The 25,398-nt window shown below is 43.7% G+C and overlaps 1 protein-coding gene across 1 annotated transcript in view; it reads right to left on the bottom strand.

Moving 5' to 3' along the window:
• The window catches only part of GRIN3A (glutamate ionotropic receptor NMDA type subunit 3A), a 73,780-nt gene extending 49,321 nt beyond the window's left edge, over positions 1 to 24,459 (bottom strand). Inside the window, 2 exon segments of the mRNA XM_062018620.1 lie at positions 23,721 to 24,416; positions 24,418 to 24,459. Of these exon segments, the coding sequence (XP_061874604.1) occupies positions 23,721 to 24,416; positions 24,418 to 24,459 (738 nt within the window).
• Positions 24,460 to 25,398: the final 939 nt, after the last annotated feature.

The following is a 25,398-nucleotide window of genomic DNA, read 5'->3' as shown; positions in this document are numbered from 1 at the left end:
CCAGACCATCATGTTTGTGAGCAGGATTTCTCATTTGGCATTCATGCTGCAGCCACCTCATTACAAGTCTTCCCGCACTTGTAAAGGATGCGAAATGCAGTGGCTGTTCCACAGATGCATGTATTTTTGGTGTTCTTCTGAATGCCACTATAAGCCCAAATGGTTGGAAAATAGCATTTAGCAGAATTTAATTCTTCCCTTAAGAAGACACAGCAGTCGACTAACTCAAAGCTCTTTAGCAGACTGTCTAGGGGCGTTTGTGTGCTTTTCTGTTGAGAAGCACCTCACAAACATTGGTGCTTTTCACATCCTGGCCATCAGTCAGAAGGGCTCTGTTTTAAAAAGACTCCAAGGCAAGGAGTCTGAGTTCTCCCACGCATGTTATTCGGGCAGTGCATAGAGGAAGGGTGTATTTTCCCCCTAGTTTTTATTTTACAAGGTAACATTTTAAATTTTGATAGCAGCAAACATAAAATCATGCCAGCCCCTGGGAGGAGACAGTGCATGTACTTTGGGCTTGCTGAGACCTGCCTTCTTGGTCCTGGAGCTCCTAAAGTCTGAGGTGCAATGCAGGAAAATCTTATTATAAAGAAATTCAGAAAACATATCTGTGGTGTCTTTTTAACTTGAAAAAAGCAGATTTAAGTAGCTACCAGAGCACTCTGTATGTGTGTTTGCTAATGGACGAACATTTAGTAGTCTTTTAGAGTGATTAATAATGACTGTTGATCAAGGGTATAGGTGTGACCAGGCTGCAGTGATAAACTCTTACTTAGAATATCAAGTAATCACAGTTCAAAGGATGCTGAAAAACACAAAGAGGGTTCTATCAAGGATCTCCAGAAACACTATCACGGGATGATACTCGCTTGCAGTCTCAACACTGCAAGCATGGGATGGCACCAGAGGTACCAGGACTAAAAATCACCAATGGTCACCTACTGGTCATGAGGAGATTGTGGCCTCGGGAGCTCAGTAAAACTGTGTTTAAAGACAGCAAAGAACAAGTATCCACTATGCAATATGTACCAGATGCTACAGGTAAGTGGACAGAAGGTGGAACTTCAAACGAATGAGGAATGGGGAAGTAAATACAGCAGACATGCATACAGCATTAACAAGCATACAAATGTGACCAAAAGCAAACCCAGAGGAGGGAGAAACTCCCACCATCAACGTAACACTCCTTCCTTTAGAGATCCTGGGACACAGACAACTTGCCACTGACAATGCCTAACCCTGAAAACACACACACCCTTGCTCTGTCTGCCAAAAGAAGATTTGTGATGCCTGCCTTGGGACCCAGAACTGCACAGAAAAGTGAGCTCAATATCTGAGAAAAGAGACACAGGAACTACCTCTATAAAAACTTGAACTGTGTAATTCCTGAGAATGGGTTGTAGCACTTGGGTAATTTGCCTGTTAAGTGTTCACAGCATTTACCACCAATAATACTACTTTGATAAGGCTACTAGGACCTTACTTAGACTAACAAGAAGTTCTTGGCTTCATAGATAGAATGGGTTTCTAAAGCTTATGTTAACTGCATGCAGTGTCTGGTCTGATGCCTTGTGCTTGAGGATCACTGTTAACACAATGCAAGAGTTGATAGGGAATTTGGAAACCAAGGCTGTAATTACAATGCACACTGCCAAACAGTGCTCCGCACCAGGCTCCTTGGCATGTCACTCCTGCCAGGCTCCTCAACACAAAGTGCTTTTGCCATGGCATTCCCATCCTTGCCCTGTAACAGCAGCTTCCACCTTCCCCTTTACAAGATGGACATGCATAAATGCAGACATGGACATCTTGCAGTACCTCACTAGAAAATGGTACTTTTTTCACAACAGGCTGTTGTGGTTTAGGCCCATCAGGGAACAAGAGACCACGATTAGCCTCAAGTGCCAAAGACCTGAGGACTGACAAAGGGCAGGGAGAACCTAATTGCTGCTTAAGGTTCAGGACAAAACAGACCAGGTTACTCGGCTTGGGGAAGAAAGCAGAAAATAATTGAATGCAACACCAACTAAAACATAACCGTAAAACCCAAAACATAACCAAAATAAAACAACACAGAGTGGTACAATGATGAAGAGTCTGACCAGACCTTTAAGACCATCTTCTCCCCACTCCTCCCCTCTTCCTGGGCTCAGAGTCCTGATCCCCTTTACCTCCTCCCCTCTTGAGCAGCCCAGGGGGGCAGGGAGTGGGGGTTTCAGTCAGTCTATTCCTGATGGCTTCTGCCATTTGTCTCTCCTCAGGGCAGGTGAGCTCCACACCAGTCCTCCCTGCCAGTCCGTGGGGTAACTCACACACACGGCAGCCCTGCACGGGCTGCTCCAACGTGCATTTATCCCAAAAGCTGCAGCTCCTCTCTGCCTCTCGTGTGGGGCTGCTCTGCGGCCCGCAGGCTCTCCAGCACGGCCTGGGCCATGGCCGTCTCCCCACACAGTCCCTCGCCCGTCTGGGTGCACTCACATGGAGCTGCTGGTAACTCTCAGTCCTGCCATGGCCCTCCATAGGTTGCAGGGGTACAGCCTGCGTTCTCACCATGGCTTGCAGAGGGGTCTCTGGTCTGGTGCTCCTCCTTCCTTCTTCCTTCTCTGACTGTGGGGTCCGCATGGTTGCCTTGTATCACTCTTACACCTCCTCCCAGCATTTCAAATTCCTGTCCCTAAATTGTGATTGCAGAGGTGCCAGATTGGCCCAGCTGGGCTGGAGGTGGGTGTGAACCCAGGAGCCAGGGGATAGTCCACAAACTCTTTACTGGGGTCTTCACTGCAACCTGCTGCCCCTCTTACCAAGCAAAAGCTGCTTCTTGCTAAACCATGACACAGGATAAAAGTACACTTTCTGTATTACCTAGCTTTTTAGGCACGAAGCAAATGTAGAATGTAAGCAGAGGGGGTATGGAGAAGACTGATTCCTGTTACATAGGTAAAAGAAGTTTGATGCCATTTTACAAAAGCAGCTGTTGTCCTTTCTGATGAGCACATGATGTACCCACACAGCATTTAATCCAATTCATTTTATTCACCAGTAACACCTACAGCAAGGAATAAAATCTGGAATACCATTTTCAATCACCCAGCATGGCTTGAAAGTCTCTTCAGCTCTTCCTGAGCATTTGCATTCCCGTGTCCTCTGTAGCTGTGCCCCCATGTCTCATTATTTTTACAAATTACTAGGTGCCTACCAGCAGGCTGTGCAACCCTGTCTGTTGTTTGCAGCTCAGCAGGGTGAAACAATGACGTGGTTTCATCTTGTAGACAAATGGGGAAAGAGGTAGCAATTTGACAAGGAAACCTTCCCTTTTCATCCTGAGATGTAGCTGGAGGGCTGTCCTGTGCCTGGAGGTGCTGCTGCAGCAGAACTGGCTGCTGTGGGACTCCCCACACTCCATGCAGGGCATAGAATGCTGCTATGCGAGGACAATGACTAGTGCTGAAGTTGACTTCTTGTCTCTATGGGTCCCTGACTGTCAAAGAAAGACCCATAGGTTGTGCTGTGTGAAGTTATGTAGAGGGCAGCTGCTGAAATGAGAGCTGCATGTGGCAATATACAGCAGGAGAAAGGAATGCTGACCCGTGTCTTGCTCCTCAGACAGTCAGCACCAGTTTGTCATTGTATCCTCTTCTGCTGGGCCTTGCTCCAGGCATGTACCACAGGATTAATTTTACCTACAGCTGCATTTTGCACTATATTGATTTTTTTTTATGAAAGAAAGCTGAGAATTAAGCTTGCAAGGACTAATCTCTTAACTCTATTAAATGAGGCCAGGGTAGATTAAGTTAGTAGTTTATCTTTCTGAGGCTAGACATTTAAATCATGTCTGTAAGGTGAATTCTGGTGTGTACTTGCTTGGCTTAAAATCAGGAACAGAACTGAAACGTCTCTACTTGATGTTTCCTACTTAATACACCAAGGACTTAATTAGAAAGATATGAAATCAGAAACAGGAGTTATAATTGGCTCCTAGGGCAGAGGGTGAGCAGAGGGAAAAAAAAAATCAAACACCTCTTTTGAAAACAAATCTACTGTGCACATGGTGGGGCAGGGAGTTGACAGAGGGGCTGTCCACCAGAGCTTGGCATCATGAGTGGTGGTGAAATGCTACTCGCTAACTGCCCCAAGGCCACGATGTTGCTCTGCCAGCCAGGGGAAGAGGAGGGGCATCCTCCCTATGCTGGGCATCTTTCACTAATTGCCCCAGCCAGTGAAGCTATTTCCCTCAGCAGGAGGCAGCTTGTCTGTATAAGAAATAGTTTGAGGGTTAAGTGCCATTCAACACCAGCAGCTGCTGCAGGAGGGAAAAAATAAACAACCTGGGGAGGTGTGATGTTTGGTAGCTCCTCAGCTGCAGATTTATTGTGTTTCAACAGAAGATAAGAATCTTTTTTGAAAATCCAGCAAAGCACAGTGGCTTATATTCACTGCAAATTTTTAAATCACTGCTCCTCATTTTTCCTTCCCAACTCTGTATTATCACATTGTCATTAAAACCCAACCAACCAAAACAAACAAAAAAAGGCCAAAAGATCACTGTAGAAGTATTGTGGCAGCATCTGTGAATTGCTTTTCTGGGCATGCAAAATATAAAATAAGGTATGACCCCGTATTCAAGAGGTGCCTACCCCCCACCCTCAAAGGCAGAAGCATTTTAGTTTCCAATAAAGCGTATAGCAACTACCCACAAAAGTGTGTGACTGCAGAGCCCGTTACCAAGGCACACTGAGAGGAGGAGGAAGAGGAGGAGGAAGAGGCCCTGGCTGGCTGTCAAATATAGAAACGGAGTGATCTAGTTTGAAATCCCTGTCTTGTCTTGTGCTCCCTTTGCAAGCAAACCCCTATCTGTAAAATGGGGATAACCTCCTCCACAGTGCCTAGGGGGATAAATATCACCACCATGGCAAGGCCAGGCTTCTTGCTCTCTCATGAAAAGCTCTCTGTCCATCTTAAGGATTACAGCAAGATAAATATTTCACACCCTTTTACACAGCGAGGGATCAGAGGGGGGAAAAAAAAAAAGGTCAAGTCACATGTCTTGGAGAATAAATGAAGATTTTGCCAGTAGTAGAATCTACAGCTCAAAAATCTCCTATTCCTTCCTGTGCTAGGCACAACTGCCTCAATAGCTAAAATAATGTGGAAAGTAACAAGAAGACATTTATTTTAGGGGTTATTATACTGAAATTATTTGGGCATTTCAGTGGTCTCTCCTTCCAGACTAGTGTTACTCATCGCATTGATGCCTGCCTCACTGGGACCCCAGGTCTGTAAGATACTGTGATTTCCTCATTAGTTTTAAGTGGATAAGCAAATTAATAATTACCCATCATACTCCAAAAGACACTTGGGTACAGAGTCATAAAATGAAATCTTACTGTAGCAGGTATTCACAGAGCAGAAAGTGGTTTATAGTTACTGTGTTGATGCTCAGAACCACCACATATTCCTGTTTCATCCTTTAATTTATAATTTGCAAAACCATGAGGTGAACATTTACATCTCTTAGTTGTCACTCTGTCTTCTGCTGCCATCAAAATGCTTGACAGAACATACATGATACCATCACCTCTCTCCTATACATAAATATTTGCATAGATTACTGCTACTTTTTTCTCTGCAGTAGCATGGACATTTAGATCAACAATGAAGTGATTGTACAGAGCTTGTAAATCTCTATAATTCTTCCTTTGTACTGAGTTTGGACTCAGTGGAGCAGTTTTAACTGATAATTTCATAGGCCTTAAGCAACACGTCCATCCATATGCATGTAGCATGTGATAGTGAGCACAGACTGAAGATAAATATGTGACCATGCACACTGGGAAAAACAGCACGCTGTCCTTGATGGCACCATCTGGCTGTACTGAAGATTCGTATTGCTGCCTGACACCATAATTTGCCAGAAGCTAGCACTAATCACAAGATGCTGGCACTGGCCAAATAAATGTAATTCTTTTTTCCTTCGGCCCTGCCTGTGGTAAGTGCTGATGGTCCCAGGATCATGCCATCAAGAGAAGCTTGTCAGCCTTCTCTTGTAGATCCCTTTCCTGCTGCAATTACATAAAAGCACCATATGGATAAATCTCTACCAGTGGCAATGGACCCCAACCACTGCCTGGGTGCAGCAGCTGTTTGAGAGAGGGAAAAGGAAGAGGGAGCTTTTTGCCTTACAGCCTTTCCTCCCTTTCTGTTGTGCTGCTGGTGCTCAAACTGCAGCCTAGGGGCAGGCTCTGCACCACTGTTGAGGCTGGAGAGATGCATAAATGGCACAGAGCTGGAAAAAAATTTGGAAACCCATACTGTAGCAAAGAAATAAAAGATCTTCTTTTGTTAATGAGTAACTCAAATGTATATAGACAATATCTCAACGTACTAGCAAAAAACCCCTCTAGTGGTGGGGAGGTTTTAATGTGCCTTTTACCCTTGTAGAAAAAAAAATAGTGAGGAGCCAGATAAACTGTTAAAAAACTAATTTACTTCATTGTAAATAAAGTTCTTCACCCGACCTATTTATGCAAAAACTTATTTCCGTTGCTACCTTACTGTTTCCTGAGGGGGAAAGGGAAAAAACTGTTGTTGCAGGTTAATAGGGGTTGGCTTCGTTTATGAGAAAGTAATGAAAGTAAGAGCCACAATTTAACAGGCTGGATGATATTGATGGGAAGAATCCTTTGCAGCATGGAAATGAGGAGAAAAGCCCTTGCAAATCCTAAGTTTGCTTTTTGATATTGCCTCTACCTTCTCTGCTGCAATGCCTTTGCATTTCCACTGCCTCTGTAGCTTGCTCTTAGAAAATAAGATATCTCCTCTTTAAAGTTATGTAGAATTTGCGCAACTCTGTGACAGCCAAAAACCACTGCTCTCATTGCAAAGCAACAATTACCCAAGTACACTGGGCATTTAATTTATTTTTTAAGAGCTTTGTGCTTTAGGATATGCTAGGGCTGCACATTTCTTTGAGTCAAAATGCTCTCAAATACTCTGAACCAATGAACCAACAAACTCTTGTCTGTGCTTGAGCCTCCTACAGACACAGGAGACATTTTCTTCCTCACAGCTCAGCCCTTCCTTCCCTGGCCCATGTGATGTTTCATATAGATGCTATGCTCTCTCTAGGTCAGCTCTTTAAACTTGATGTCAGCAGACAGTTGATGAGTGATTTCAGCTGATGAAGAGGCCCTCAGCTCCTGAAAATGAATGCTACAAGCACTTTGATGCACCTGGGTATCCAGACCAAGCTCTCTGCAGGTAGTCTGGGTGCAGCTGGGGCAAATACTATCTTTATTCGCGTACCTGAAAATTGTGAAAGCATCAGATGTAGTAATGGATCTGCCCTCCTCTGCACTCCGTGACTAATAGACTCTTAAAGCACAGTGACTGTTAACTCATTTTGAATGGCACCTCATTCATGGGAGCTACCATCCTTCCTACATCCTTCAGTAGTCCAGCGTTACAGACTAATATCACAGTTGAGTCTAACACTATCAGTTCTAAGGACTAGAAAACATGATGACATTTACACATCTAACAAACAAGACAGTTATAAATTTAATGATTCGGCAGCCAGCCTTGAGTTATGCAAAATACAGTGAGTTAGGTATTCACAAAATTGCTTCAGCATAATTGTCGGCACGTGGATTGTTTGCAAACAGCTAGCACAAACTACTTAGTGTTAATCATTTGTTCCGTGACATAGTTAGTCATGCACTATTTCTGCTTCTTGAGTGGGTGATTGTATCCTCCTAAAGGAGAGGGTAAGAACCAGTGAAAATGAAGTGTGCCCTGGGAGTTTAACGTGGATAAGCACTTGTGATCAAATACCAAAGCGTCATGTCTCACTTATCACAGCAAGACGTTTGTGTCTATCCATCTCCCTGCAAATAACCATGATGACTCTGCAGAGTCTGCTGAACCAAGCCTGGGGACAAAAAATCCACATCAACTATTTTTGATTTGGTGATTCTTTTTAACTCTCTGAACAAGAGAAGGTGTTGCAGAGGAGTATCTAATTCCCCCAGACAACCTGAAAGGAAGGGATGACAGACCACAGCTCCTATAAATTTGGCAAGAACATACAATCAAAGCTGCTGCCTCTGCAGGAAATGGTACGGCTTCACGGAGAGAAAACCTAGAAAAAAAACCTCACAGAAATTGATATCCCTGAAGAAATAAGAACATGTCTGTTTTTTCCCCTCCCCCCCTGCCATTTCAGTTTTCTCTGTGTACACTAGCACTTGAATGCAAGTCTTGGTCAGTTTTCCAAAGAGAAATTATACTTCTACACAGTTCAGTGACCTGGGATGGCACTAAGGAAGGTGAAAAACCATAAACTGTGAACTTTACTGTAATATTGCTTTGATATTTTGCACCAATAGAGACTGCACTGCTCAGTCTCTGCAAGGGAATTGAAATATTCTATAGAATTCCCTGCGTAAAACCCTTTACCAGGTACCATACAGAACACCAGGGTGTATTATTAATAAATTGGAGTGAAACAGACAGCCATCTGTGACAATAAAAGGGAGAGAGAGACTCACAGAAAGCTGGATCTTCTGTAGAAGATTTAACAAGTAAGCAATATTTGCAGACCACTCCTAAAACAACTGAGGATTTGATAACATGCTTGAGCATACTGACTGACACATATGGGGACTGTTAAACTGAAGAGGAGAGGGACAACCAGACAAGAAGGTATGAAGGCTGCTGGAACAACTTGTCTAAGTTCATAGTGAAGGAAAGAGGAATTATTGTATCAGGAGGGCACTGTCAGCCTTCTGGCCCACAAGGTGCGACTGGAAGCACTGCTCAGGTGAAATGAAGTCCTTTGCAAAAAAAGCTTTCATGCACAGCAGGGGACTTGCTGTCCATACTGGCTGTTTCTTCCTCTCATTGCTAATATTCTTTATTAGAAAAGATGGGTGTCAGAGCATCATACAACAGCCCCAATTCTGACCACATCATCATTAACATGGGCAGTGGTCAAACACACATGCAGACCCAGCACTTTGTTTACAGATGGGCAACAGGTTGCTGCTGATTTTGACAGCTTGGCAAACTTCTGACAAAGCAAGGAAATTCAGCTGGACTTCTCCATGCCTGGACTGGTAGACCAGTAACTATTCCAGTACTTGGCCCAGTGTATTTTCCCATACATTTTTTTGAGGGGTTGTGGAGTCTTCTCCCTTGGAGGTCTTCAGAACCCATCTGGACATGTTCCTATGCGACCTGATGTAGGTTGACCTGCTTCTGCAGGGGGTTTGGACTAGATGATCTCTAAAGGTGCCTTCCAACCCCTACCATTCTATGATTCTATGATTTTTAACTGTGTTGAGGATAGAATTTCCAATTTGAGCCCCCTGTTCAACGATCAGACTGGATACTCATTTCTCTTGCTGACAATAATAAGCCATTTTGCTGCTTATTATTCTCTAATAAGAGTGCAATGATTTTGTACGACTCTTGGAAGACATGCTTTCATTGCTCTCATAGTGCTGACATAATATGGATCCACAAAAAGATGAATTGTCTGAACTATCCTTGATCTCTGTCAGTGAGTAGCCTTCTATAGATTTTTAAGTGAAAGGAACTCTCTGGTGAAATAAGGCAAAGTCACGTAAAATTACAGGTTAAAGCTGATAGGAGTGTTAAATTTGCTTATGATTACAGTTTTAATATCGCAGCAGCAAGCTGTGGATCTTGTTGGACTAGTCCCTTGTCATAGGCAAAGCCATATCACACTTAAATGTACAAGAAGTCTGAATATATTGGTTTTGGCTTTTTAATGATGGTGATTTTATCTGAAACAACACATAGATACATATGAATTAAAATACTTGCTTCAGTTGTTCTTGTTCTCCTCAATATTTTCTTTTCATGAACATTCCACTAATCAAATTACACTAGGACAAATAAGCATAGAAAATGGAACAGCAAAACAAACACTTAAAATATCTGCAAGTTCCAGCGTCCATATATACTTCAAATTCATGTGTTTATCAGATTGGAAGAGAAAAAAAAAATCTCATGTCTTAGACAAACCAACAAAACCCCATCCCAAGCTGGTCCCTATTCAAAACCAGCGAAGTAAAAGGAAGCATCTTCACTGATGTTTTAGAAGAGTCTGGGATGCAGTTACTCTTAATGCTTATATTGTTCACGCTTGTTCCAGAAATTTCAGGTGATTTCCAGGTAGGAAAGGAAAAAAAAAAAAAAAAAAAGCCGGTGATTATCAGATGTATTATTCACTGTGAGTTCTTACTTTGTTTTCTTCTTACAGTACACTTATGGGGAGGAATACAAGAGCAGTATGATCTTGGCAACAAGCTCCCATTCTCTGTCACAAAAAGCATCTTTCTTATGCTCATCATGTGGTATGCTGCAACCCACCACAGGTCTCAATTTGCAATTTATCCTTTTGCTGTAAACCTGGAAGGGTTGTGAATGCCCAAGGAGGACACCATAGCACAGCTAACTCTCACATAACTGCATGTTACATATTTATATGCACTGTCAAAATGGTGGGAAGATAGGAGATTTGAGTTTCACTGGAATCTAGCAGGCTGAGCTATTTATAAATAAGTGTCTTATTTTTGGTGCTCTTCAGAGAATGTGATGAACAGTGAGTGATGAGCAATTTATGTTGCTAATCATTTGTATCACAATAGAGCCCTGAGGTCTTTTTCTGGAGTCAAGACTCTGTTAATGTAAGATCTCTATTATCCTACAGTGGAAGACAGGACCTCAGAACAAAGACCAATGGGCAAGACTAAAAAAGGGTGCAATGAGCATATCACAATTAAAATTGAAGAGTAGGTAAAAAATGGTGTAGCTGAAAAAAATGTGAGGGTTCCTGTAGATTCTGGGTATCAATACTCCAAACAGAGTTATCACTCATCTCTCTCTCTCAAAAGAAATTCTCAGTATGAAGGAATCTTTTCCCCCAAGTATTCTGCACTGAAAGATTTCTTATCTATGCATTGAAAGATAACATTAAACAAAATATGGCATAATGAAAGTGAAATAAATGCCATTAGAAAGACTACATGCTCTAAAGAGATCTTAGGGGTGTAACTGAATGAAAACCACAGTTTTAATTAACAAGTAAGTACCTTGTACTATGTAAATAATTCATGTGTATAAAAAGTTGATCATAAGAGTGACTGAATAGTAATAATTTCAGTTTCCCTGTGTTGACTGCTGATGGAAGATTCCTAATCAGAGACCACAAGAGTATTGTCAACTGCACAAGCTTACCCAGCCGACTTCTATCCTGATACATTGTGGTACGAACATTTAAGGAGGAAATAGATGAATATTTTCTCTTCTGAATCCCTCAGGAACAACCACCAATGTCATGTTATATCATTCTCCCCCATTAGCTTTGCAGTACACAATTTTTTAGATACCAGTGAGAGCTTGGCATGAGCTGCCCTTCTGTGTGGTTGGAAGGCAGCTGGTAACAGCATCAGATCATTTACCTGCAACTCCAGGCAATTGCACACCTGGCAATGAAGGGAGCATGTGGGGAACATAAAACCATAGAATCATAGAACTGTTTCAGCTGGAAGAGATCTTTAAGATCATCGAGTCCAGCCTTTGTCCCAGCCCTATCAACTCGACCATTTCCCTAAGTGCATCATCCACCCATCTCTTAAACACCTCCAAGGGACGGTGACTCCACCAGCTCCCTGGGCAGCCCATTCCAAAGTCTGATAACTCTTTCAGTAATAAAATTCCATTTCCTCTTGTTCTATTGCTTGTTACTAGGGAGAACAGACTGACCCCTGGCTTGCTACAGCTTCCTTTCAGGTAGTTGTAGACAATGATAAGGTCTACCCTCAGCCTTCTTTTCTCCAGGCTAAACAGCCCCAGATCTCTCAGCCGTTCCTCATATGAAACATGCTCTAAATCCCTAAGTAGCTTGGTAGCTCACCTCTGTTATCTTCTCCAGCACCTCAATGTCCTTCTTGTAAAGAGGGGCCTAAAACTGGACACAGTATCGGAGGTGTGGCCTCACCAAAGCTGAGTACAGGGGAATGATCACCTCCCTCTTCCTGCTGACAACACTGTTCCTGATCCAGGCCAGGATGCCACTGGCCTTCTTGGCCACCTGGGCACACTGTTGGCTCATGTTCAGCCACTGTCAACCAACACTAAAACTGTTCCAGTACACTGTTGACACAGGGCAGCTATCAGCTCCACGTAAAGGTTAAATCTATTTTTCCCATGTTCTGATGCTTATGTTGTGTACATTCTTAAAAACAATTGTTTTCCTACAGAGAGACGTTTAACTAATATATGAGTGAGCCTTACAAGCTGAAAATGTGATAATTATGCTTTCATCTAAAATAGCACCAGAAAATTATCATATGTGAACTCCTATTACTGATTTTTCATGTGATTTGCAAAAAAACAGTTCTTTTTAAGCCAGTTTGAGTGAGTATGCTATTATGAGGAGTGTAATGTAACTCCTTTATCAGTAGCATCATTGAGAGAGCCTAGTGCATAATACAGCTGCTCTCTCTGGCTATCAATTGCTGCATCTATTAGTTCTTTCCTTGCAACCAATACAAAATCTGATTTTAAAATCTCAGTTTATGCTTGAAGATCTATCTTGTCTTTTAACTCTCTTAAGTTAGAAAGCCTTGTAAAATGTCTTATGAATAGCAAGGGCGATCATTTCCTTCCCAGTCTTAAAAAAGCTGGAAGTGGAATAGCATGCCTTTAAAGAAATACTAAGAGTTTAAAATATGCCTGTGTAGCATATTCATAAGTTTTTATAATACATTTCAAATACTTTCTACATTGTAAAACAAGCTTTGGAAACTACCATCACAGATGAAAGCTGGAGAAGAAATTAACAAAAATACTGTAGGAAGAAAAGGGAAAAATGCTCCTGAATTCCCTAACATTTGATTTTTCTTATATAACAATAAAACGATCATAGCAATTTCCCTGTTTACTGTGCTTCAGTTGCAGCTGAGGGTACACTTGTGTTCATGTTCGATCTTCTCCCCTTCCTTCTCCTCCTCACCATCTGCTGCCTGCAGCCATGCAAATTCAGGTGACTGAAACATTTCAGATAAAAGTTAATTAGCCAGCATGCTGTGCACCAGATCTTTTCAACCTGTGCCAAGTGGAAACCTTACAGTCAGCTCCTGAGGACTTTCCCACTTCACCACTCCAGCAAGGGTGCAGTCCACTGCAGGGCAGACCCCGTGCAGCAGGATGCACTCAAGAGGTTCAGTATTATCTCCAAACTGGTCCATAATGCCATCACATACCTCCCAGAGACAGGAATGGATGCTGAACACAGGAGCAGCACACACATGTCCTCTACTTATACCAACAGGGTATATCATAGAATCATAGCATTGTAGGGGTTGGAAAAGACCTCTAGAGAACATCTAGTCCACCCCCATTGCTAAAGCAGGTTCACCTAGAAGATACATGCTACATATACATATGTGCTTCAGAGATGCAGGATGCTCTTGAATGGCCGTGTTGTACCAGCTGTGGGGAAATGATACTGTAAGCTCAGGACCCAGTGATCCTGACATATATGCTTCAGAGATGCAGGATGCTCTTGAATGGCCGTGTTGTACCAGCTGTGGGGAAATGATACTGTAAGCTCAGGACCCAGTGGTGAATATCAAGCTTGAACAGAGATACTTTGTAAACTCCTGTCATCAGCTAAAACCAAGTCTCAAGGCCAGCTGCACATAAGCATCTGATTGCAAATGCCCTGCAAAGGCAGCATGTAACAATCACTGTGGTTTATTGCACTTTGTGGTATGCCATGCTGCCCAGTCCCTTCTCAGTTCTTCAAGCAGTTGCACAGAATTGCCAAGTGTAACATTAGCAGTTTGATGTGACGGCTGTGAAGCACTTGGGGCCAGATTGTGAACTACTTAGTCACACTGACAAGGAGTCCCTTGCACAAATGGCTTTTTTTGAGTGTGACTCCCTTAATAAATGAATCATCTATCATTGCTGCCTACTCAAGCTTAAATCTTTCTCCCAGTTCTGCCGTTACTTCCACCATCTGCACATCCTTTCCCCATAGTGGGGGGAACCAACTTGTCCAATTGACAGTGCGTTTGACAAAATGTGGAGACCCTCAGGATCAGACTGCTGATGTCCAAAGCTGCAATCTTAATGCCACTGTCTCTCAATTTCCTCCAATGCATTATGAAACCCCTTTTTTATACCTATTAGTATGATGCTGCATGTGTCCAAGCAACTTTGGTCTGTCTTCCTGGCACTCTGAAGTGTTGACCAGATGTCTGACCCCAGACACCTGAGCATCAAGTAAGATTATGTCCTGAGATGTCAAAGTGCATCTCTCTTCCTATAATCTTAGCATCAAGGAGGAAAAAAAGTCTTCCACTAATTACAGCCACCAACACCACAGCCTCACACCGAATGCAAGAACTCCTCCAGCAGCAGCAGCATTAAACTGTTATTCACCTTTGATCTAATCTCTGTTCTTTTTACCACTTCCTAGATGTTGGCTTAGCAGTTCCCTGGGAGGTCTGCAATATTTTTTAGGGAAGCATTACTCTCTGGAAGTAACCATCCTCAGCCAGACATCAAGACAGTCCTGCTAATTTAACCCTGACTTGGCAAGATGTTTCACTCTGTGCTTTGTGATCCCAGTTCTTTGTACAGTGCTTCCATGTAAAATTCAGTTCCCTTGTTTTTATGCCTCTGGAATCACAAAAAGTGGAGACAGAGAAGAATACTTCTTTTTTTTTTTCCCCTCCCTCAATTCAGATTATTTTCACCTTCTCTCTCCCTATGGCACTGACATTTGTGATTCTAGTTTTCTTGCTTCCTTTTCTTGCTTTCTTCCTTCTCTTTTCTCTGTCTCCCTTCAGCTATTAGAATAAATTCTGCAATGCATAACTGTTGGTGTTGCAGTAAGGTTCAGTTTACTCTCTTATTCAATCAAACTGGAAAGACAATACTTTCCCTCTTTAAAAGCTCTTCAATAAGATCTACAAAAACACGTATTTATCATTCAGTTCTGCTTTGAAATAAAATATGAGATATTCAAAAGAAAGTGTGCTTTTTTTTTCCAGTTTTATGCTAACTGCAATAAATACAGAAATTCTAGCTATGATATGCCTGGATTTCTTTCACATTAAAAAATTACACAGAAATTCACAGAATTAAAGAACAGGTGAGATGAACATTTTATTTGATAGCTTAAAACTGTAAACAAGACAAGATTGCATGAAGTTCTAATACAGTGTGTGTTTTCAGTATTTCATGGGTTTAAATAGTAAAGAACTCATTAAATATACCGTACATGAGAACATTTGGAAGTAGTCTTTGAATTTAATTGTGAGCATTGAACTGAATAACATATAGCATGATAAGATCTTAAGCTGTAAAGTTGGGGAGCTTTCTGTGACTTTTGTGAATAAATTCCTGGAGGAAGTTACAGTGAACATTACAACCTGGATTTCTAGAGTATTTTCTGTTTTAATAATGTTTGGTACCATAATGTTTGTATTCGTATAGTATCTGCTAGCAAGTTTTCTTTAAAATTGTCTTTCTTGGTCAAATTTTAGTTTTTACTTAGTGAATAAAGCTAAGTATTCTTCAGTGGGGTTTTTTTTTTTTTTTCTGATAATGCACATCATTCAGTAAAGTAATAATCAACAATTTAAGCCTGTCATTGTTTAATTGCTCGGTATCTACATGAGTTTGTGCAGTATATTATGAAAGGCCCTTCCAGGCTATGCAGTGATGAAGGCATTTTGTGAATACATAGAGTAGCAAAAAAATACGAAAGAAAATATCATGTATGGTACTGAATTCCATGTTCATGTTTTTCTGCATCAGAGAAGCAGCACAAGATGAGGAATGAGAAAATCTTGTTACCAGCCAGCTCAGATATTTTCTCCAGAATCTAGCATGCTATCACAAATACAACAAGGAAGGAAACTAATAAGCAAATACATATCAAAATACAAAGCAGGCATCTTTGCTTTTGAGTTTTCATATAAATTCAATACAGATATTTGTTTTTCATTTATGCAAGAAATGTCTACTGGCACAGTAATTAACTACAAGACTCACTTTCCTCCCATCCCTTACCAAACTTTAACTCTTCACCACCTTTTTCAAATGGAATTGATGCAACTGACAAAGTGACTTGACAAAACTTGACAGAACTGCACGTACTTCAAGAACAAAGTGATCATTGGCATAAATTTATCTAAGGATTCCTGAGTCAGATACCTTAAATAATTATAGGCTCAGTGCAGATTTTAAATCTAGGAAATACCCTCTTGCTGTGAGACAGACTGTTCACTGTTGACTTGAAGCCGCTCAAAAGAACAATCTCTGCTGTTATGGACTTCAAATGCTGCTCCACTATCCAGTTTCAAAGTCTGTAGCACTTACATCCCCTCTCAGCTTTGAAATAAGCAGGCATTCAAGCTCTGGTATGTTCATTCCTTAAATTGTAATTGCCATGAAAACAAAAATGTACAAAAAATTATGGATGGAGAATAACACTGGGAATGGTAGTTGTGCAAACCAAGCCTCAGAATTTATATTAAAAATTATAGATACTATAGAGTGAGAACACTTTTATACTATCTAAACTGAGTTTTGAAAAAAAAAATAGGGGAGTTTAAGAAAGAAGTCTACTATAAGATTTTACTGACACTTTGATGGTAAGGAACACCAACAAACTTTCTAATATTACAAGCAACTTCCAAGTATTGAAATACACTTGAAAACACTTTTTCACCTCAAAAAATTTCTTCTCCATAGGCAATAAAGCACTTTGAAAAAGAATACATTCTCACACATATATATTTACCATGCTAAAATATTCTAAGCAGCATGATCCCTTAATTTCAAAAGTCCTGTGGCAGGATAGTCAATTTAACAGGTTTTCTTGGGACTAGAGACAGCAATGAAAGGTGCTACCTGGAAAAATTCACCCCAGCAGAGTTCTAATGCATTCATTATCAATGAAATACTAAAATTACAGATCAAGAGGAGAGAACTAAAAATAAAAATACCACAGTCCTGCATTTTCAAAAAGGATCTTTTGCAGTCTCCCCTTAAACACTATCACTAATGCTTGTTTGGGTTTTGTTTGATAGGGGTTTTTTTGCCTTTTCATTGTCCCATGATTTTGAGTATGCAAAGAGTGTTGATAGAAGAACTACCTTTCAAGAAATCCCCATGGATAGGTAGGCTGCAATCATGTTTTACATGACTGGATGCCTTTAGTGGTGTTTTAAATGGTTTTTATTATGACTCTGACAGTTTACTAGACAAGAATGACTTCTTGTATTATCAAGGGTGCAACACACAGAGAAAACAGATCCTGAACATTAAACAAGGTGAAAAAACACAAAATACAGTAAGTGTCAATACAAATCCCAAATGCTATGTCAACATCACTTTCACAAAACTTGAAGGCTTTCTGATCATGGGTAAGAATATAAATAACGACTCCTTTCCCTTCAACACACATCATTTATCAACTTAAAAAGGTAACATGGCAACATGTGAACTATGAAAACTGTGCCACTCTCATAGCTGACAATGTTCAACACAGTCCAGCAGCACAAGCAAAACCATTCTCAAAGTAACAACCTGAGGACAATGTGTGATATTGAGGAAAAGCCTGTGAGAAGCAGGAGATTTGATTACTTAGTAAATACTGAGTAATTGCATTTTAACAGAGGACTCTTAGAATGAGATCTTTTGCATGATGGTATGACCACAATACTGCCAGCAAAACATCAGTTATGTGTCTGAAATCTGTGTTTAAAAGAATTAATGACTCTACAGGATACCTGGCTATGGAGCAAAAGTGTTAGTTACCCACAGCTTTTTTATGTGAGCTGTAAATGTAAATGGATTCTCACTGTACAGATGATCACTGGCCTAAATTGTTCAAGTTTCAAAAGCTCACTCTGAGCAAAACTGCACAGAGACCTTTGGCTAGAAGAGAAGCAGCTGAATGTGTCCTTTCAATTTCCATCCTTTTTTCCCTCAAGGCACCTCTCATCAACCCTCCTGATGTGCACAAAAGGTATGCGCTGTTCTATTTATGCAGAGTGAGGTGAGGAGGTTGGTGATCACAGAGAAAGACTGAATACATATTTCTTATCTATAGAGTAACTAGTAAAAACTTCAACATTTGAACTAAGCCACACTGGCAAAGATAGTTTGAATACCAGAGCCTGCAGCTAAGCATGTCTTTTGCTGGCTGTCCTGGAAAATGTGATTTAAAAAAATGTTTGGGGGCTAATCAAAATCTTTTTCCTGCAAAAATGCAATCCTAGGTCGAAGGAGGAAAAAAATCTGTATGTGTCTTTGGGCGTTTAGTTGGACAGAAGCTTTTCCACATCTCCATTCTCTTGCCTGCCCTCAGTGGTACTTTGTACAGCCAGCGTCTTGTGGGTCAGTATGACTTCTGAGGATACGGTACACACAAAAGTATTTCTGGCTATTTCCAAAAGGCAGGAGTTTATATATATAAAAAGTCAGAGTGGTTTGATATATATAAACTACAAAGCTGCTTTTAAAAGAAAGCTTAATTCCTTTAAAAATCCTTTTAAAATATAAATGCTAATGGTCAGTTTCTTTCTACAGCATCTGTTCCAAGTCTGCTTGCAACTTCACCAGGAAATTCATTGTTTAACCTTAAAATCTTTTGACCCTCTCTGAAGTCATAGTGGTAATCAGCATTGCTGCAATTCCAGTTTCTCAGAAAATGAGAAAAAGCATGGACTAGCTACACAGGGACTGATGATTCAGATTTACTTTACTCTGTTTCGTTGCTCTGAGAAGATTCCTTTCCATGTTAAAACATATCAGAGCTACTGATTTATCTGAAACACACTGAAAATATTCCTTAAGTTCTAAAGTTCAGAGAACACCGCTGGAAGCACCATCTCCTCTGTGCTTCTGAGAGTATTGCCTATAAAATTAATATTATGGGCTACTTGTCTCAGACTCTCAACTCTGAATCGTAGAACTAGAAGTGATACTACTGCATTTATTTATGGTTCATGTTCCTGGATCTTTACCCAGTTCCATCCCTGAGAAAATTATTAATGATGTTGTCAGTCCTGGAGTGAAAAAAATAAAGTTTGTTCCTTCGTACAAACATATGTAACGTGACAAGCCTTGCCTCAATGGCATTAATGCTCGTGAGCTCCTGTCTCCAAATTAATGAGTTGTCAAAGCTTCAGTGCTATTTGCATTCCTGTTAGTAGTAAAGAAATCCAGTGGGTTTTTTGCTTGGTGAATGGTAGTGTTAAATTCTTACTTTTGCCTACCCAGAGTGTGACAGTAGACTCAGAAAAGTAAAGAGCTTTTTTTCAGGTCACAACAGTGTCTGGATTTACTGTCAGTACATATTAGTCATAAAATCACATACAGAAATGAAAATAGTATGTCACATTTTACTCAGTGTAGCATCCCTTGAAGCCATGTGTGCATTTTGCCACTGTGCTGATTTTTGCTGGGGTAGACTTCTTTACAGTAGCTGGTACATGTTTTGGATTTGTGCTGGAAACAGTGTTGATAATTCAGGGATACGTTGGTTATTGCTGAGCAGTGCTTGTACAGCATCAAGGCATTTTCTGCTTATCACCCCTTCAGTGAGAGGACTAGGGGTGCACAAAATGTTGTGAGGGGACAAAGCCAGGACAGCTGACCCAAACTAACCCTAGGGATATTCCAGACCATATACCATCATGCTCAGCATTTAAACTAGGCAGAAAGCTGGCTGGGGGCTGCTGCTTAGGAATTGTCTGGCCATTGGTTGGCAAGTGGTGAGTAACTGCACAGTGCATCACTTGTTTTGGATATTATAATTCTTTTATTATTACCATCGTTATTATTATATTCCTTTTCTTTTCTCTCCTATTATACTGTCTTTATCTCAACTCATGAATTTTACTTTTTTCCCCAGTTCTCTGCCCCATCTCAACAGGGTGTGGGGGAGAAAACAAGCAGCAGTATGGTATTTAGCTGCCTGACAGGCTAAACTTCAATGGTCCTTTTGTCATTTTTATCACTGAACACCGGATCTCTTCAGTGTCAACTCCTCTGGTGATATTCCAGAATCTTTGCCTTCTGCCCAGTCCGTGATCACTTGCAAGATTCCTGGGTGACTGAGGCTTCTGATTCAAGCCTGTTGTTTGATCAGTGCAACCACTTACTCCATGTGTTACCAGTTGCATGATGTGTGGAAGAGATCCTCCCTTTGAACTTCCAGCCCAGTACCAGCAGACAGGGCACCAGGATAAGTTGTGCTTCAGTATCAACCACTTCCAAGGCAGCTCAAACTCCTTCATGTTCTGTTAACACCTTTTTTTGAGCTGGATTATAGCAGGCCTCCTATTCTTGATATCTCCAACTCCAAAATCCATGGGGTGGGCCTTGGGTCTCCCTGGGTGCTTTCTGCCAGTGGCTCCAGGTAGAGTCATTCTCCCTGGTTGCAGCGTAGAGCGCATTTTTAACATCTTATACTGCCCAGACTGGCCCAAGGGCTCCTGAAGGAACAGTCCCATGTTTAATTTGCTCAGAAACTTCTTGCTGTTCAGGGCCCCATTTGAAATTGTTCCCCTTACAGGTCACTTGATAGGGAATTTAAATTTGACTTTAATTTGGAATGTGTCTTCTCCAAAAACCCACAACATCCAGGAAAGCTTGTGTTTCCTTTTTAGTAGTTGGTAGAGACTTTGGTGCTATTTTGGTTGATCATATCCATTGAGATCCCATACCACTCGTCATAATTCAGCATCGGAAATAGGTTTACCTCTGCACTGCCACACACAATTCCAAATCTCCTGCAAAAGCTGTTTCCTGTGAGAGAATGAATGCTGTATCACACTTTGTGATGGCTGTTGTCTTCTAGTTGTTAGCTGTTGTAGGGGAAGACTGTGTGGGTGTTTTTTTTTAACCTTCACAAGAGTACAATTTAATTAGAAACAGGCTTTCAAAGACGCTCAAACAACACAAAACTTTTGAAAACACTTCAGATACCCATCTGTCTGTGTTCAGCTGTGGCACTGTGGATTTCCTCTTTATGTTACACATTTGAAGGGTACTATTAAATGTCAGGTAGCCAACAGATAGAATTATTGAAACATATTTCAGCTCTGGATCCTTATCTTAATTTTTATTTTAAACATTGCTTTTTGTCATGTTAGGAAATGTTTGCTCAAAGATGAATGTGGTTTTCAATTACAATGAAAATTTGTTTATTATGAAGTTCTGTGTGAAGCAGAAGTGTTAACATTCCGCAGCAGTACAAGTGTTGCATATGGATGTTCCTGTCCTGGAATAATGTGGAAAATGAGACCTTGTTAGACATTACTGCCTTAAAACAAACCACAGGGAGGCCAATGCTTCACATTTCAGAAGCAAGGTAAGACCTTAGTCTTCTTTTCCTGACTCTTCTGGAAAATTGCATGCTGGGCCTATCACTGAAATCTGTCGCGCCTGCAAAGATGTCATTTACACTCTCCTCCTCTAAAATTGCCAATCAGCAGAAGCAGCTACCCTGTAGCTCCAGGGCTGTTAAACTGGAAGGTAGGAGGTCCATGGTATGTTCTACTCATGTCAGTGATGGCATGGGACTGAGTATGACAAAAAATCCCTGCCTGCAGCAGGTAGTAAGCCACCAGAGGCTACTGAGACCAACATCTGTGCAGTCCTCTATGTCCAAGATGCTTTTGGAAATCCTGTAACTCTGAGAAGTGTGCAAGGTAGGGCTGCTGGGACATTGCCTCCAGTGTAAGCCTAAAAATGATATTTATTATATGAAAGTATGAAACAAAAGTTCAGAAAGCTGTCAGGCCAAGCCAAAGTCTCCAAGCCAATCTTGAGACTAATATATTACGTGCTGGCCTTTGAGTAAGGCTGAGATTTTTTTTAAATCCACAGAGCCTTGAAGAGTGATTTTTTTTTTTTTTAGCTTAGCTGGAAAAAACAACCAGACTCTATTCAGCACAGGTTCAATGTCAGGTACTGTTTTCCCTGTCACTAAGACAATGATATTTAAATGCGTGCTTAAGAACAAAGTCCTATTTGGACAGATTGATCCCGTTGGCTTTCCACTGAGAACTATGTGAAACAACTGTGTCCTCAGGCAGCTTTGGATGGACTTAGATACATCTTGCATGGAAAATAAAATAATTCTAATTTTAACAGACAGAGCCAGGAGATGCTGGGTTCAGGGTCAGGTCCTCAGGGAGCTCTCACTGTTGACTCCAGTACAACTGCAAGTGTAGCTGCAAGGCTGGTAGATGTAACTAAGCCAACTTAGATGTTATGGGCACCAAATGTGCATCAGTGGTGGATTCAATGTCACTGATTACTCTTGAGTTTCTGCATATATATACAGAAATCTGAGTTATGTGGTTTTTGCTGAGGTATAGGCAATAGCTCAGTTCAGACCAGCATAAAGCAATCACACCTCCTAGGAGATGCCCAGTATAGACCTTTTTCTTCTACCTTTTCTGACACAAGCTAACAACAAAAAATTAAAATAAACAGAAGTCTAATACAGTGATCCAGGTTGGGGTTTATATTTGCTTTTGCAAAGCAAATTCAGGTGGCAGTCTTTTTTTTTTTGATTGCATTTTCAGAGCAAAGATGAGCTATCTCTTTTTATGTAAAACAACTCTTTCTCCAGGCTACTTATATGGCAGCTTCTGCCATTTTCCTCACAACTTCCCTTGCTTGGGCCACACAGAACAGTGCATTTTTTTTCAAGTTCTTTTTGCCTGAATATGATTACTGTCATCCATCACATAAAACCACAGAAATATTACCTTTTTGCAGAGTGTATAACACTGTTGCCATCCCTGTATGACAGAAAGTTTAGCCCCCCTTGAGTACTACAATGTGTGCCTAAGACAGTCACAGACAGTCACAGAGCTTAGTTTCTACCATTTTAGCTACACAATCAAAAAGACACAGACTTTAGTTTCAGCTGCCTTAGTTAGGCAACTGGATTGAGTAAAAATCTGTTCTAGCAATGATGCATGAACTACAAGTAATGAAAAAACTAATGCTTTAGATATCTCCATGCAAAGGCAAGTGAACAACACCCCTGAGAAGTGTCATCAGCCTGCCGTGACAAACACAGCATGCAGCATTTTGATCAGTAATAAATAAACGCCCTGAACGCTGAGTTTAGAATGTTGGGTTGTTTTGGTTTTTTTTGCCAAGCAATGTTCTTTTGGACTACAAAGCATGTCCTTCTCCAAAAGCCAAGCTAAAGACCTCCAGAAGGGCAGCTTTTGACTCGTGCATGTGCTGGATGCCTTTTCTCTCAACTCTACAACTTAACGCGATGTGCAGCTCCGGGCGCACAACTTCGCGTTTGCCACCGAGCACTGCCTTTCACCGTAGAGAATGCTCGGGCCCCTTCACCCCCGGGCCGAGATCAAGGCCAAACACGGGAGAGGATGCAAGACGAGAGAAAGAGCAGAAAAGCGGTTCCGGCAGCCCCGCGCACCGTTTCTATCCAGGAAAGGCTCCCTCCCTCCCCACTCCGACCGCTGCCCAGCTCCCTCGGCCGTGCCCAGCCGCCAGCCCACTGTCCCCTGGCCCTTCCCGCAGAATGCCCAGGAGTGCGAGGGGACACACCGCGCTGCCCTGCCGCTGGGAGGAGGGGCTTGCCAGCCACCCCGACACCTTCGGCGACTTACCGGGCTCCGCCGGGGAAACTCGCCCAGCACGATGCTGACCACGGGGATGCGCAGCGCCGCCGAGACGAAGTCCAGCTCCAGCATCTCCCCGCGGCTTTGCGGGAAGGCGAGGATAGCGGAGACCCCCTGCACCACCACGGTGTGGCAGAGGCTCTGCAGGAAGGAGACGGGATCGTTGCTCCAGGAGGCGCTGGGGGAAGAGAAGGGGAAGAGGGGCAGGTCGCCCAGCCCCGCCTCGATCGCCATCACTACCTCCAGGGACAGGTTGTAGGGCAGGAGACCGGGCATGCCGTTGAGGTTCGCCACGGCCAGCAGCAGCGCGTCCCGCGGGGAGGGCGAGGGGGGCGACTGCCGCTCCCCGCCGCTGTCCCCCGGCCGCCGGCCCCGCGGCCCTACGGCGCCCACCCCCTCGGGCCCGCCACCCACCCGCCGCCGGTCCGCCGCTTCCCCAGGCCAGGCGGGGACGCGGGGCTGCAGGTGGGTGGCCCCCACCCTGACGGTGTGTCCGATGCGCCGCAGGATCTGGCAGGGCTGCGGGTGGGACGCGGAGCCGGGGACGGCTGCCAGCACCAGGGCGCAGGGCGGCAGCAGCAGCAGGCACGCCCGGCCCAGGAGCCCGCGCACCCCCGGCCGACACATGGCCGGGAGCTGCCCGCCGCCTGGCCCGAGCCCGGCCCCGCCACCGCCACCCGCCTCAGCCACCCGCCTCAGCCGCCCCGCGGGCGGGCAGCAGCGGCATCAGCCGCGGCGGGCTGCCCCCGCGCAGAGCCGCCCCCGCCACCGCCCATGGGGCCGCCGCCGCGTCTCCGCCCCGAGGCTGGAGGGGAGGCTCGGCCCCCGGCCCGCCCCCCACAGATCTGCGGGGCTGCGCGCAGCCCGGCCCCTGGGTCGGCTCGGAGCCGCCCCTCGCTGCCGCTGGCGCCTCCGACCGGGTGCAGGCTCTATCCGGGCTCTGGCTGTACCCCGCTGCCCCGTACGGAGCGAGCAGCTGCCCTGCACGGCCGCCCTGCTCGGCCCCCCCTTCTCTGTAGCCCGGGTGCCTTGCGGGGCCGCCCTCCCCGGCTCCTTTCTGCGAGTCCACCTTGCGCTCGCTCTCTGCCTCCCCACCGCAGCTTCCGCTGCACCACACTCCCGGCCCCGGCTCTCTCTCCGCAGCCCCCTGCCAGGCTCCCTTCTGCAGTCCCCGGCCAGGCTTCTGTTCTCAGACCCCCGCTCGCCTGGCTCCCCTTCGCAGCCCTCGGCGCGCTCCCCTGCCTGGCTGCGAGGCGCGGAAAGTTGTGGGGCGGCGGGCGCTGCCTGAGGGGCTGCGGACGGTCGCTGGGCTGCGCTGCGCTCCCGCCGGGAGGGACAGCGAGCGGCTGCCCAGCGCCGGCTCCTCACCGGGCAGCCGGGACTTGTAGTCGCCGCCGCCCCCGCGGGCCGCCCCGGGGAAGTAAGGAAGGTTTACGGTCGGATCGACCGCTCCTCCTCTCCGCACCGCGTCCCCACGCCACTGGGGATGCGTCCCGGGAGAGCCCCGACCCGGGTGTTCTTCCCGTCTCCCCACAGCGCTGGCGAAGTGAAAGAACTTTCCGGCGCCGAGAAGAGACCGCCCTCGAGCTGCTCAGTCCTCGGAGCAGGTGCGCGCCGAGGCAGTGGGGTCCCTTCGCCCCCTCGGCTGGCAGAACCGCGTCCCTCG

Source organism: Colius striatus, chromosome Z, assembly GCF_028858725.1.
Source record: "Colius striatus isolate bColStr4 chromosome Z, bColStr4.1.hap1, whole genome shotgun sequence".
In the NCBI taxonomy this organism is placed as follows: Eukaryota; Metazoa; Chordata; class Aves; order Coliiformes; family Coliidae; genus Colius; species Colius striatus.
This window is presented reverse-complemented; position numbering and strand designations above follow the sequence as displayed.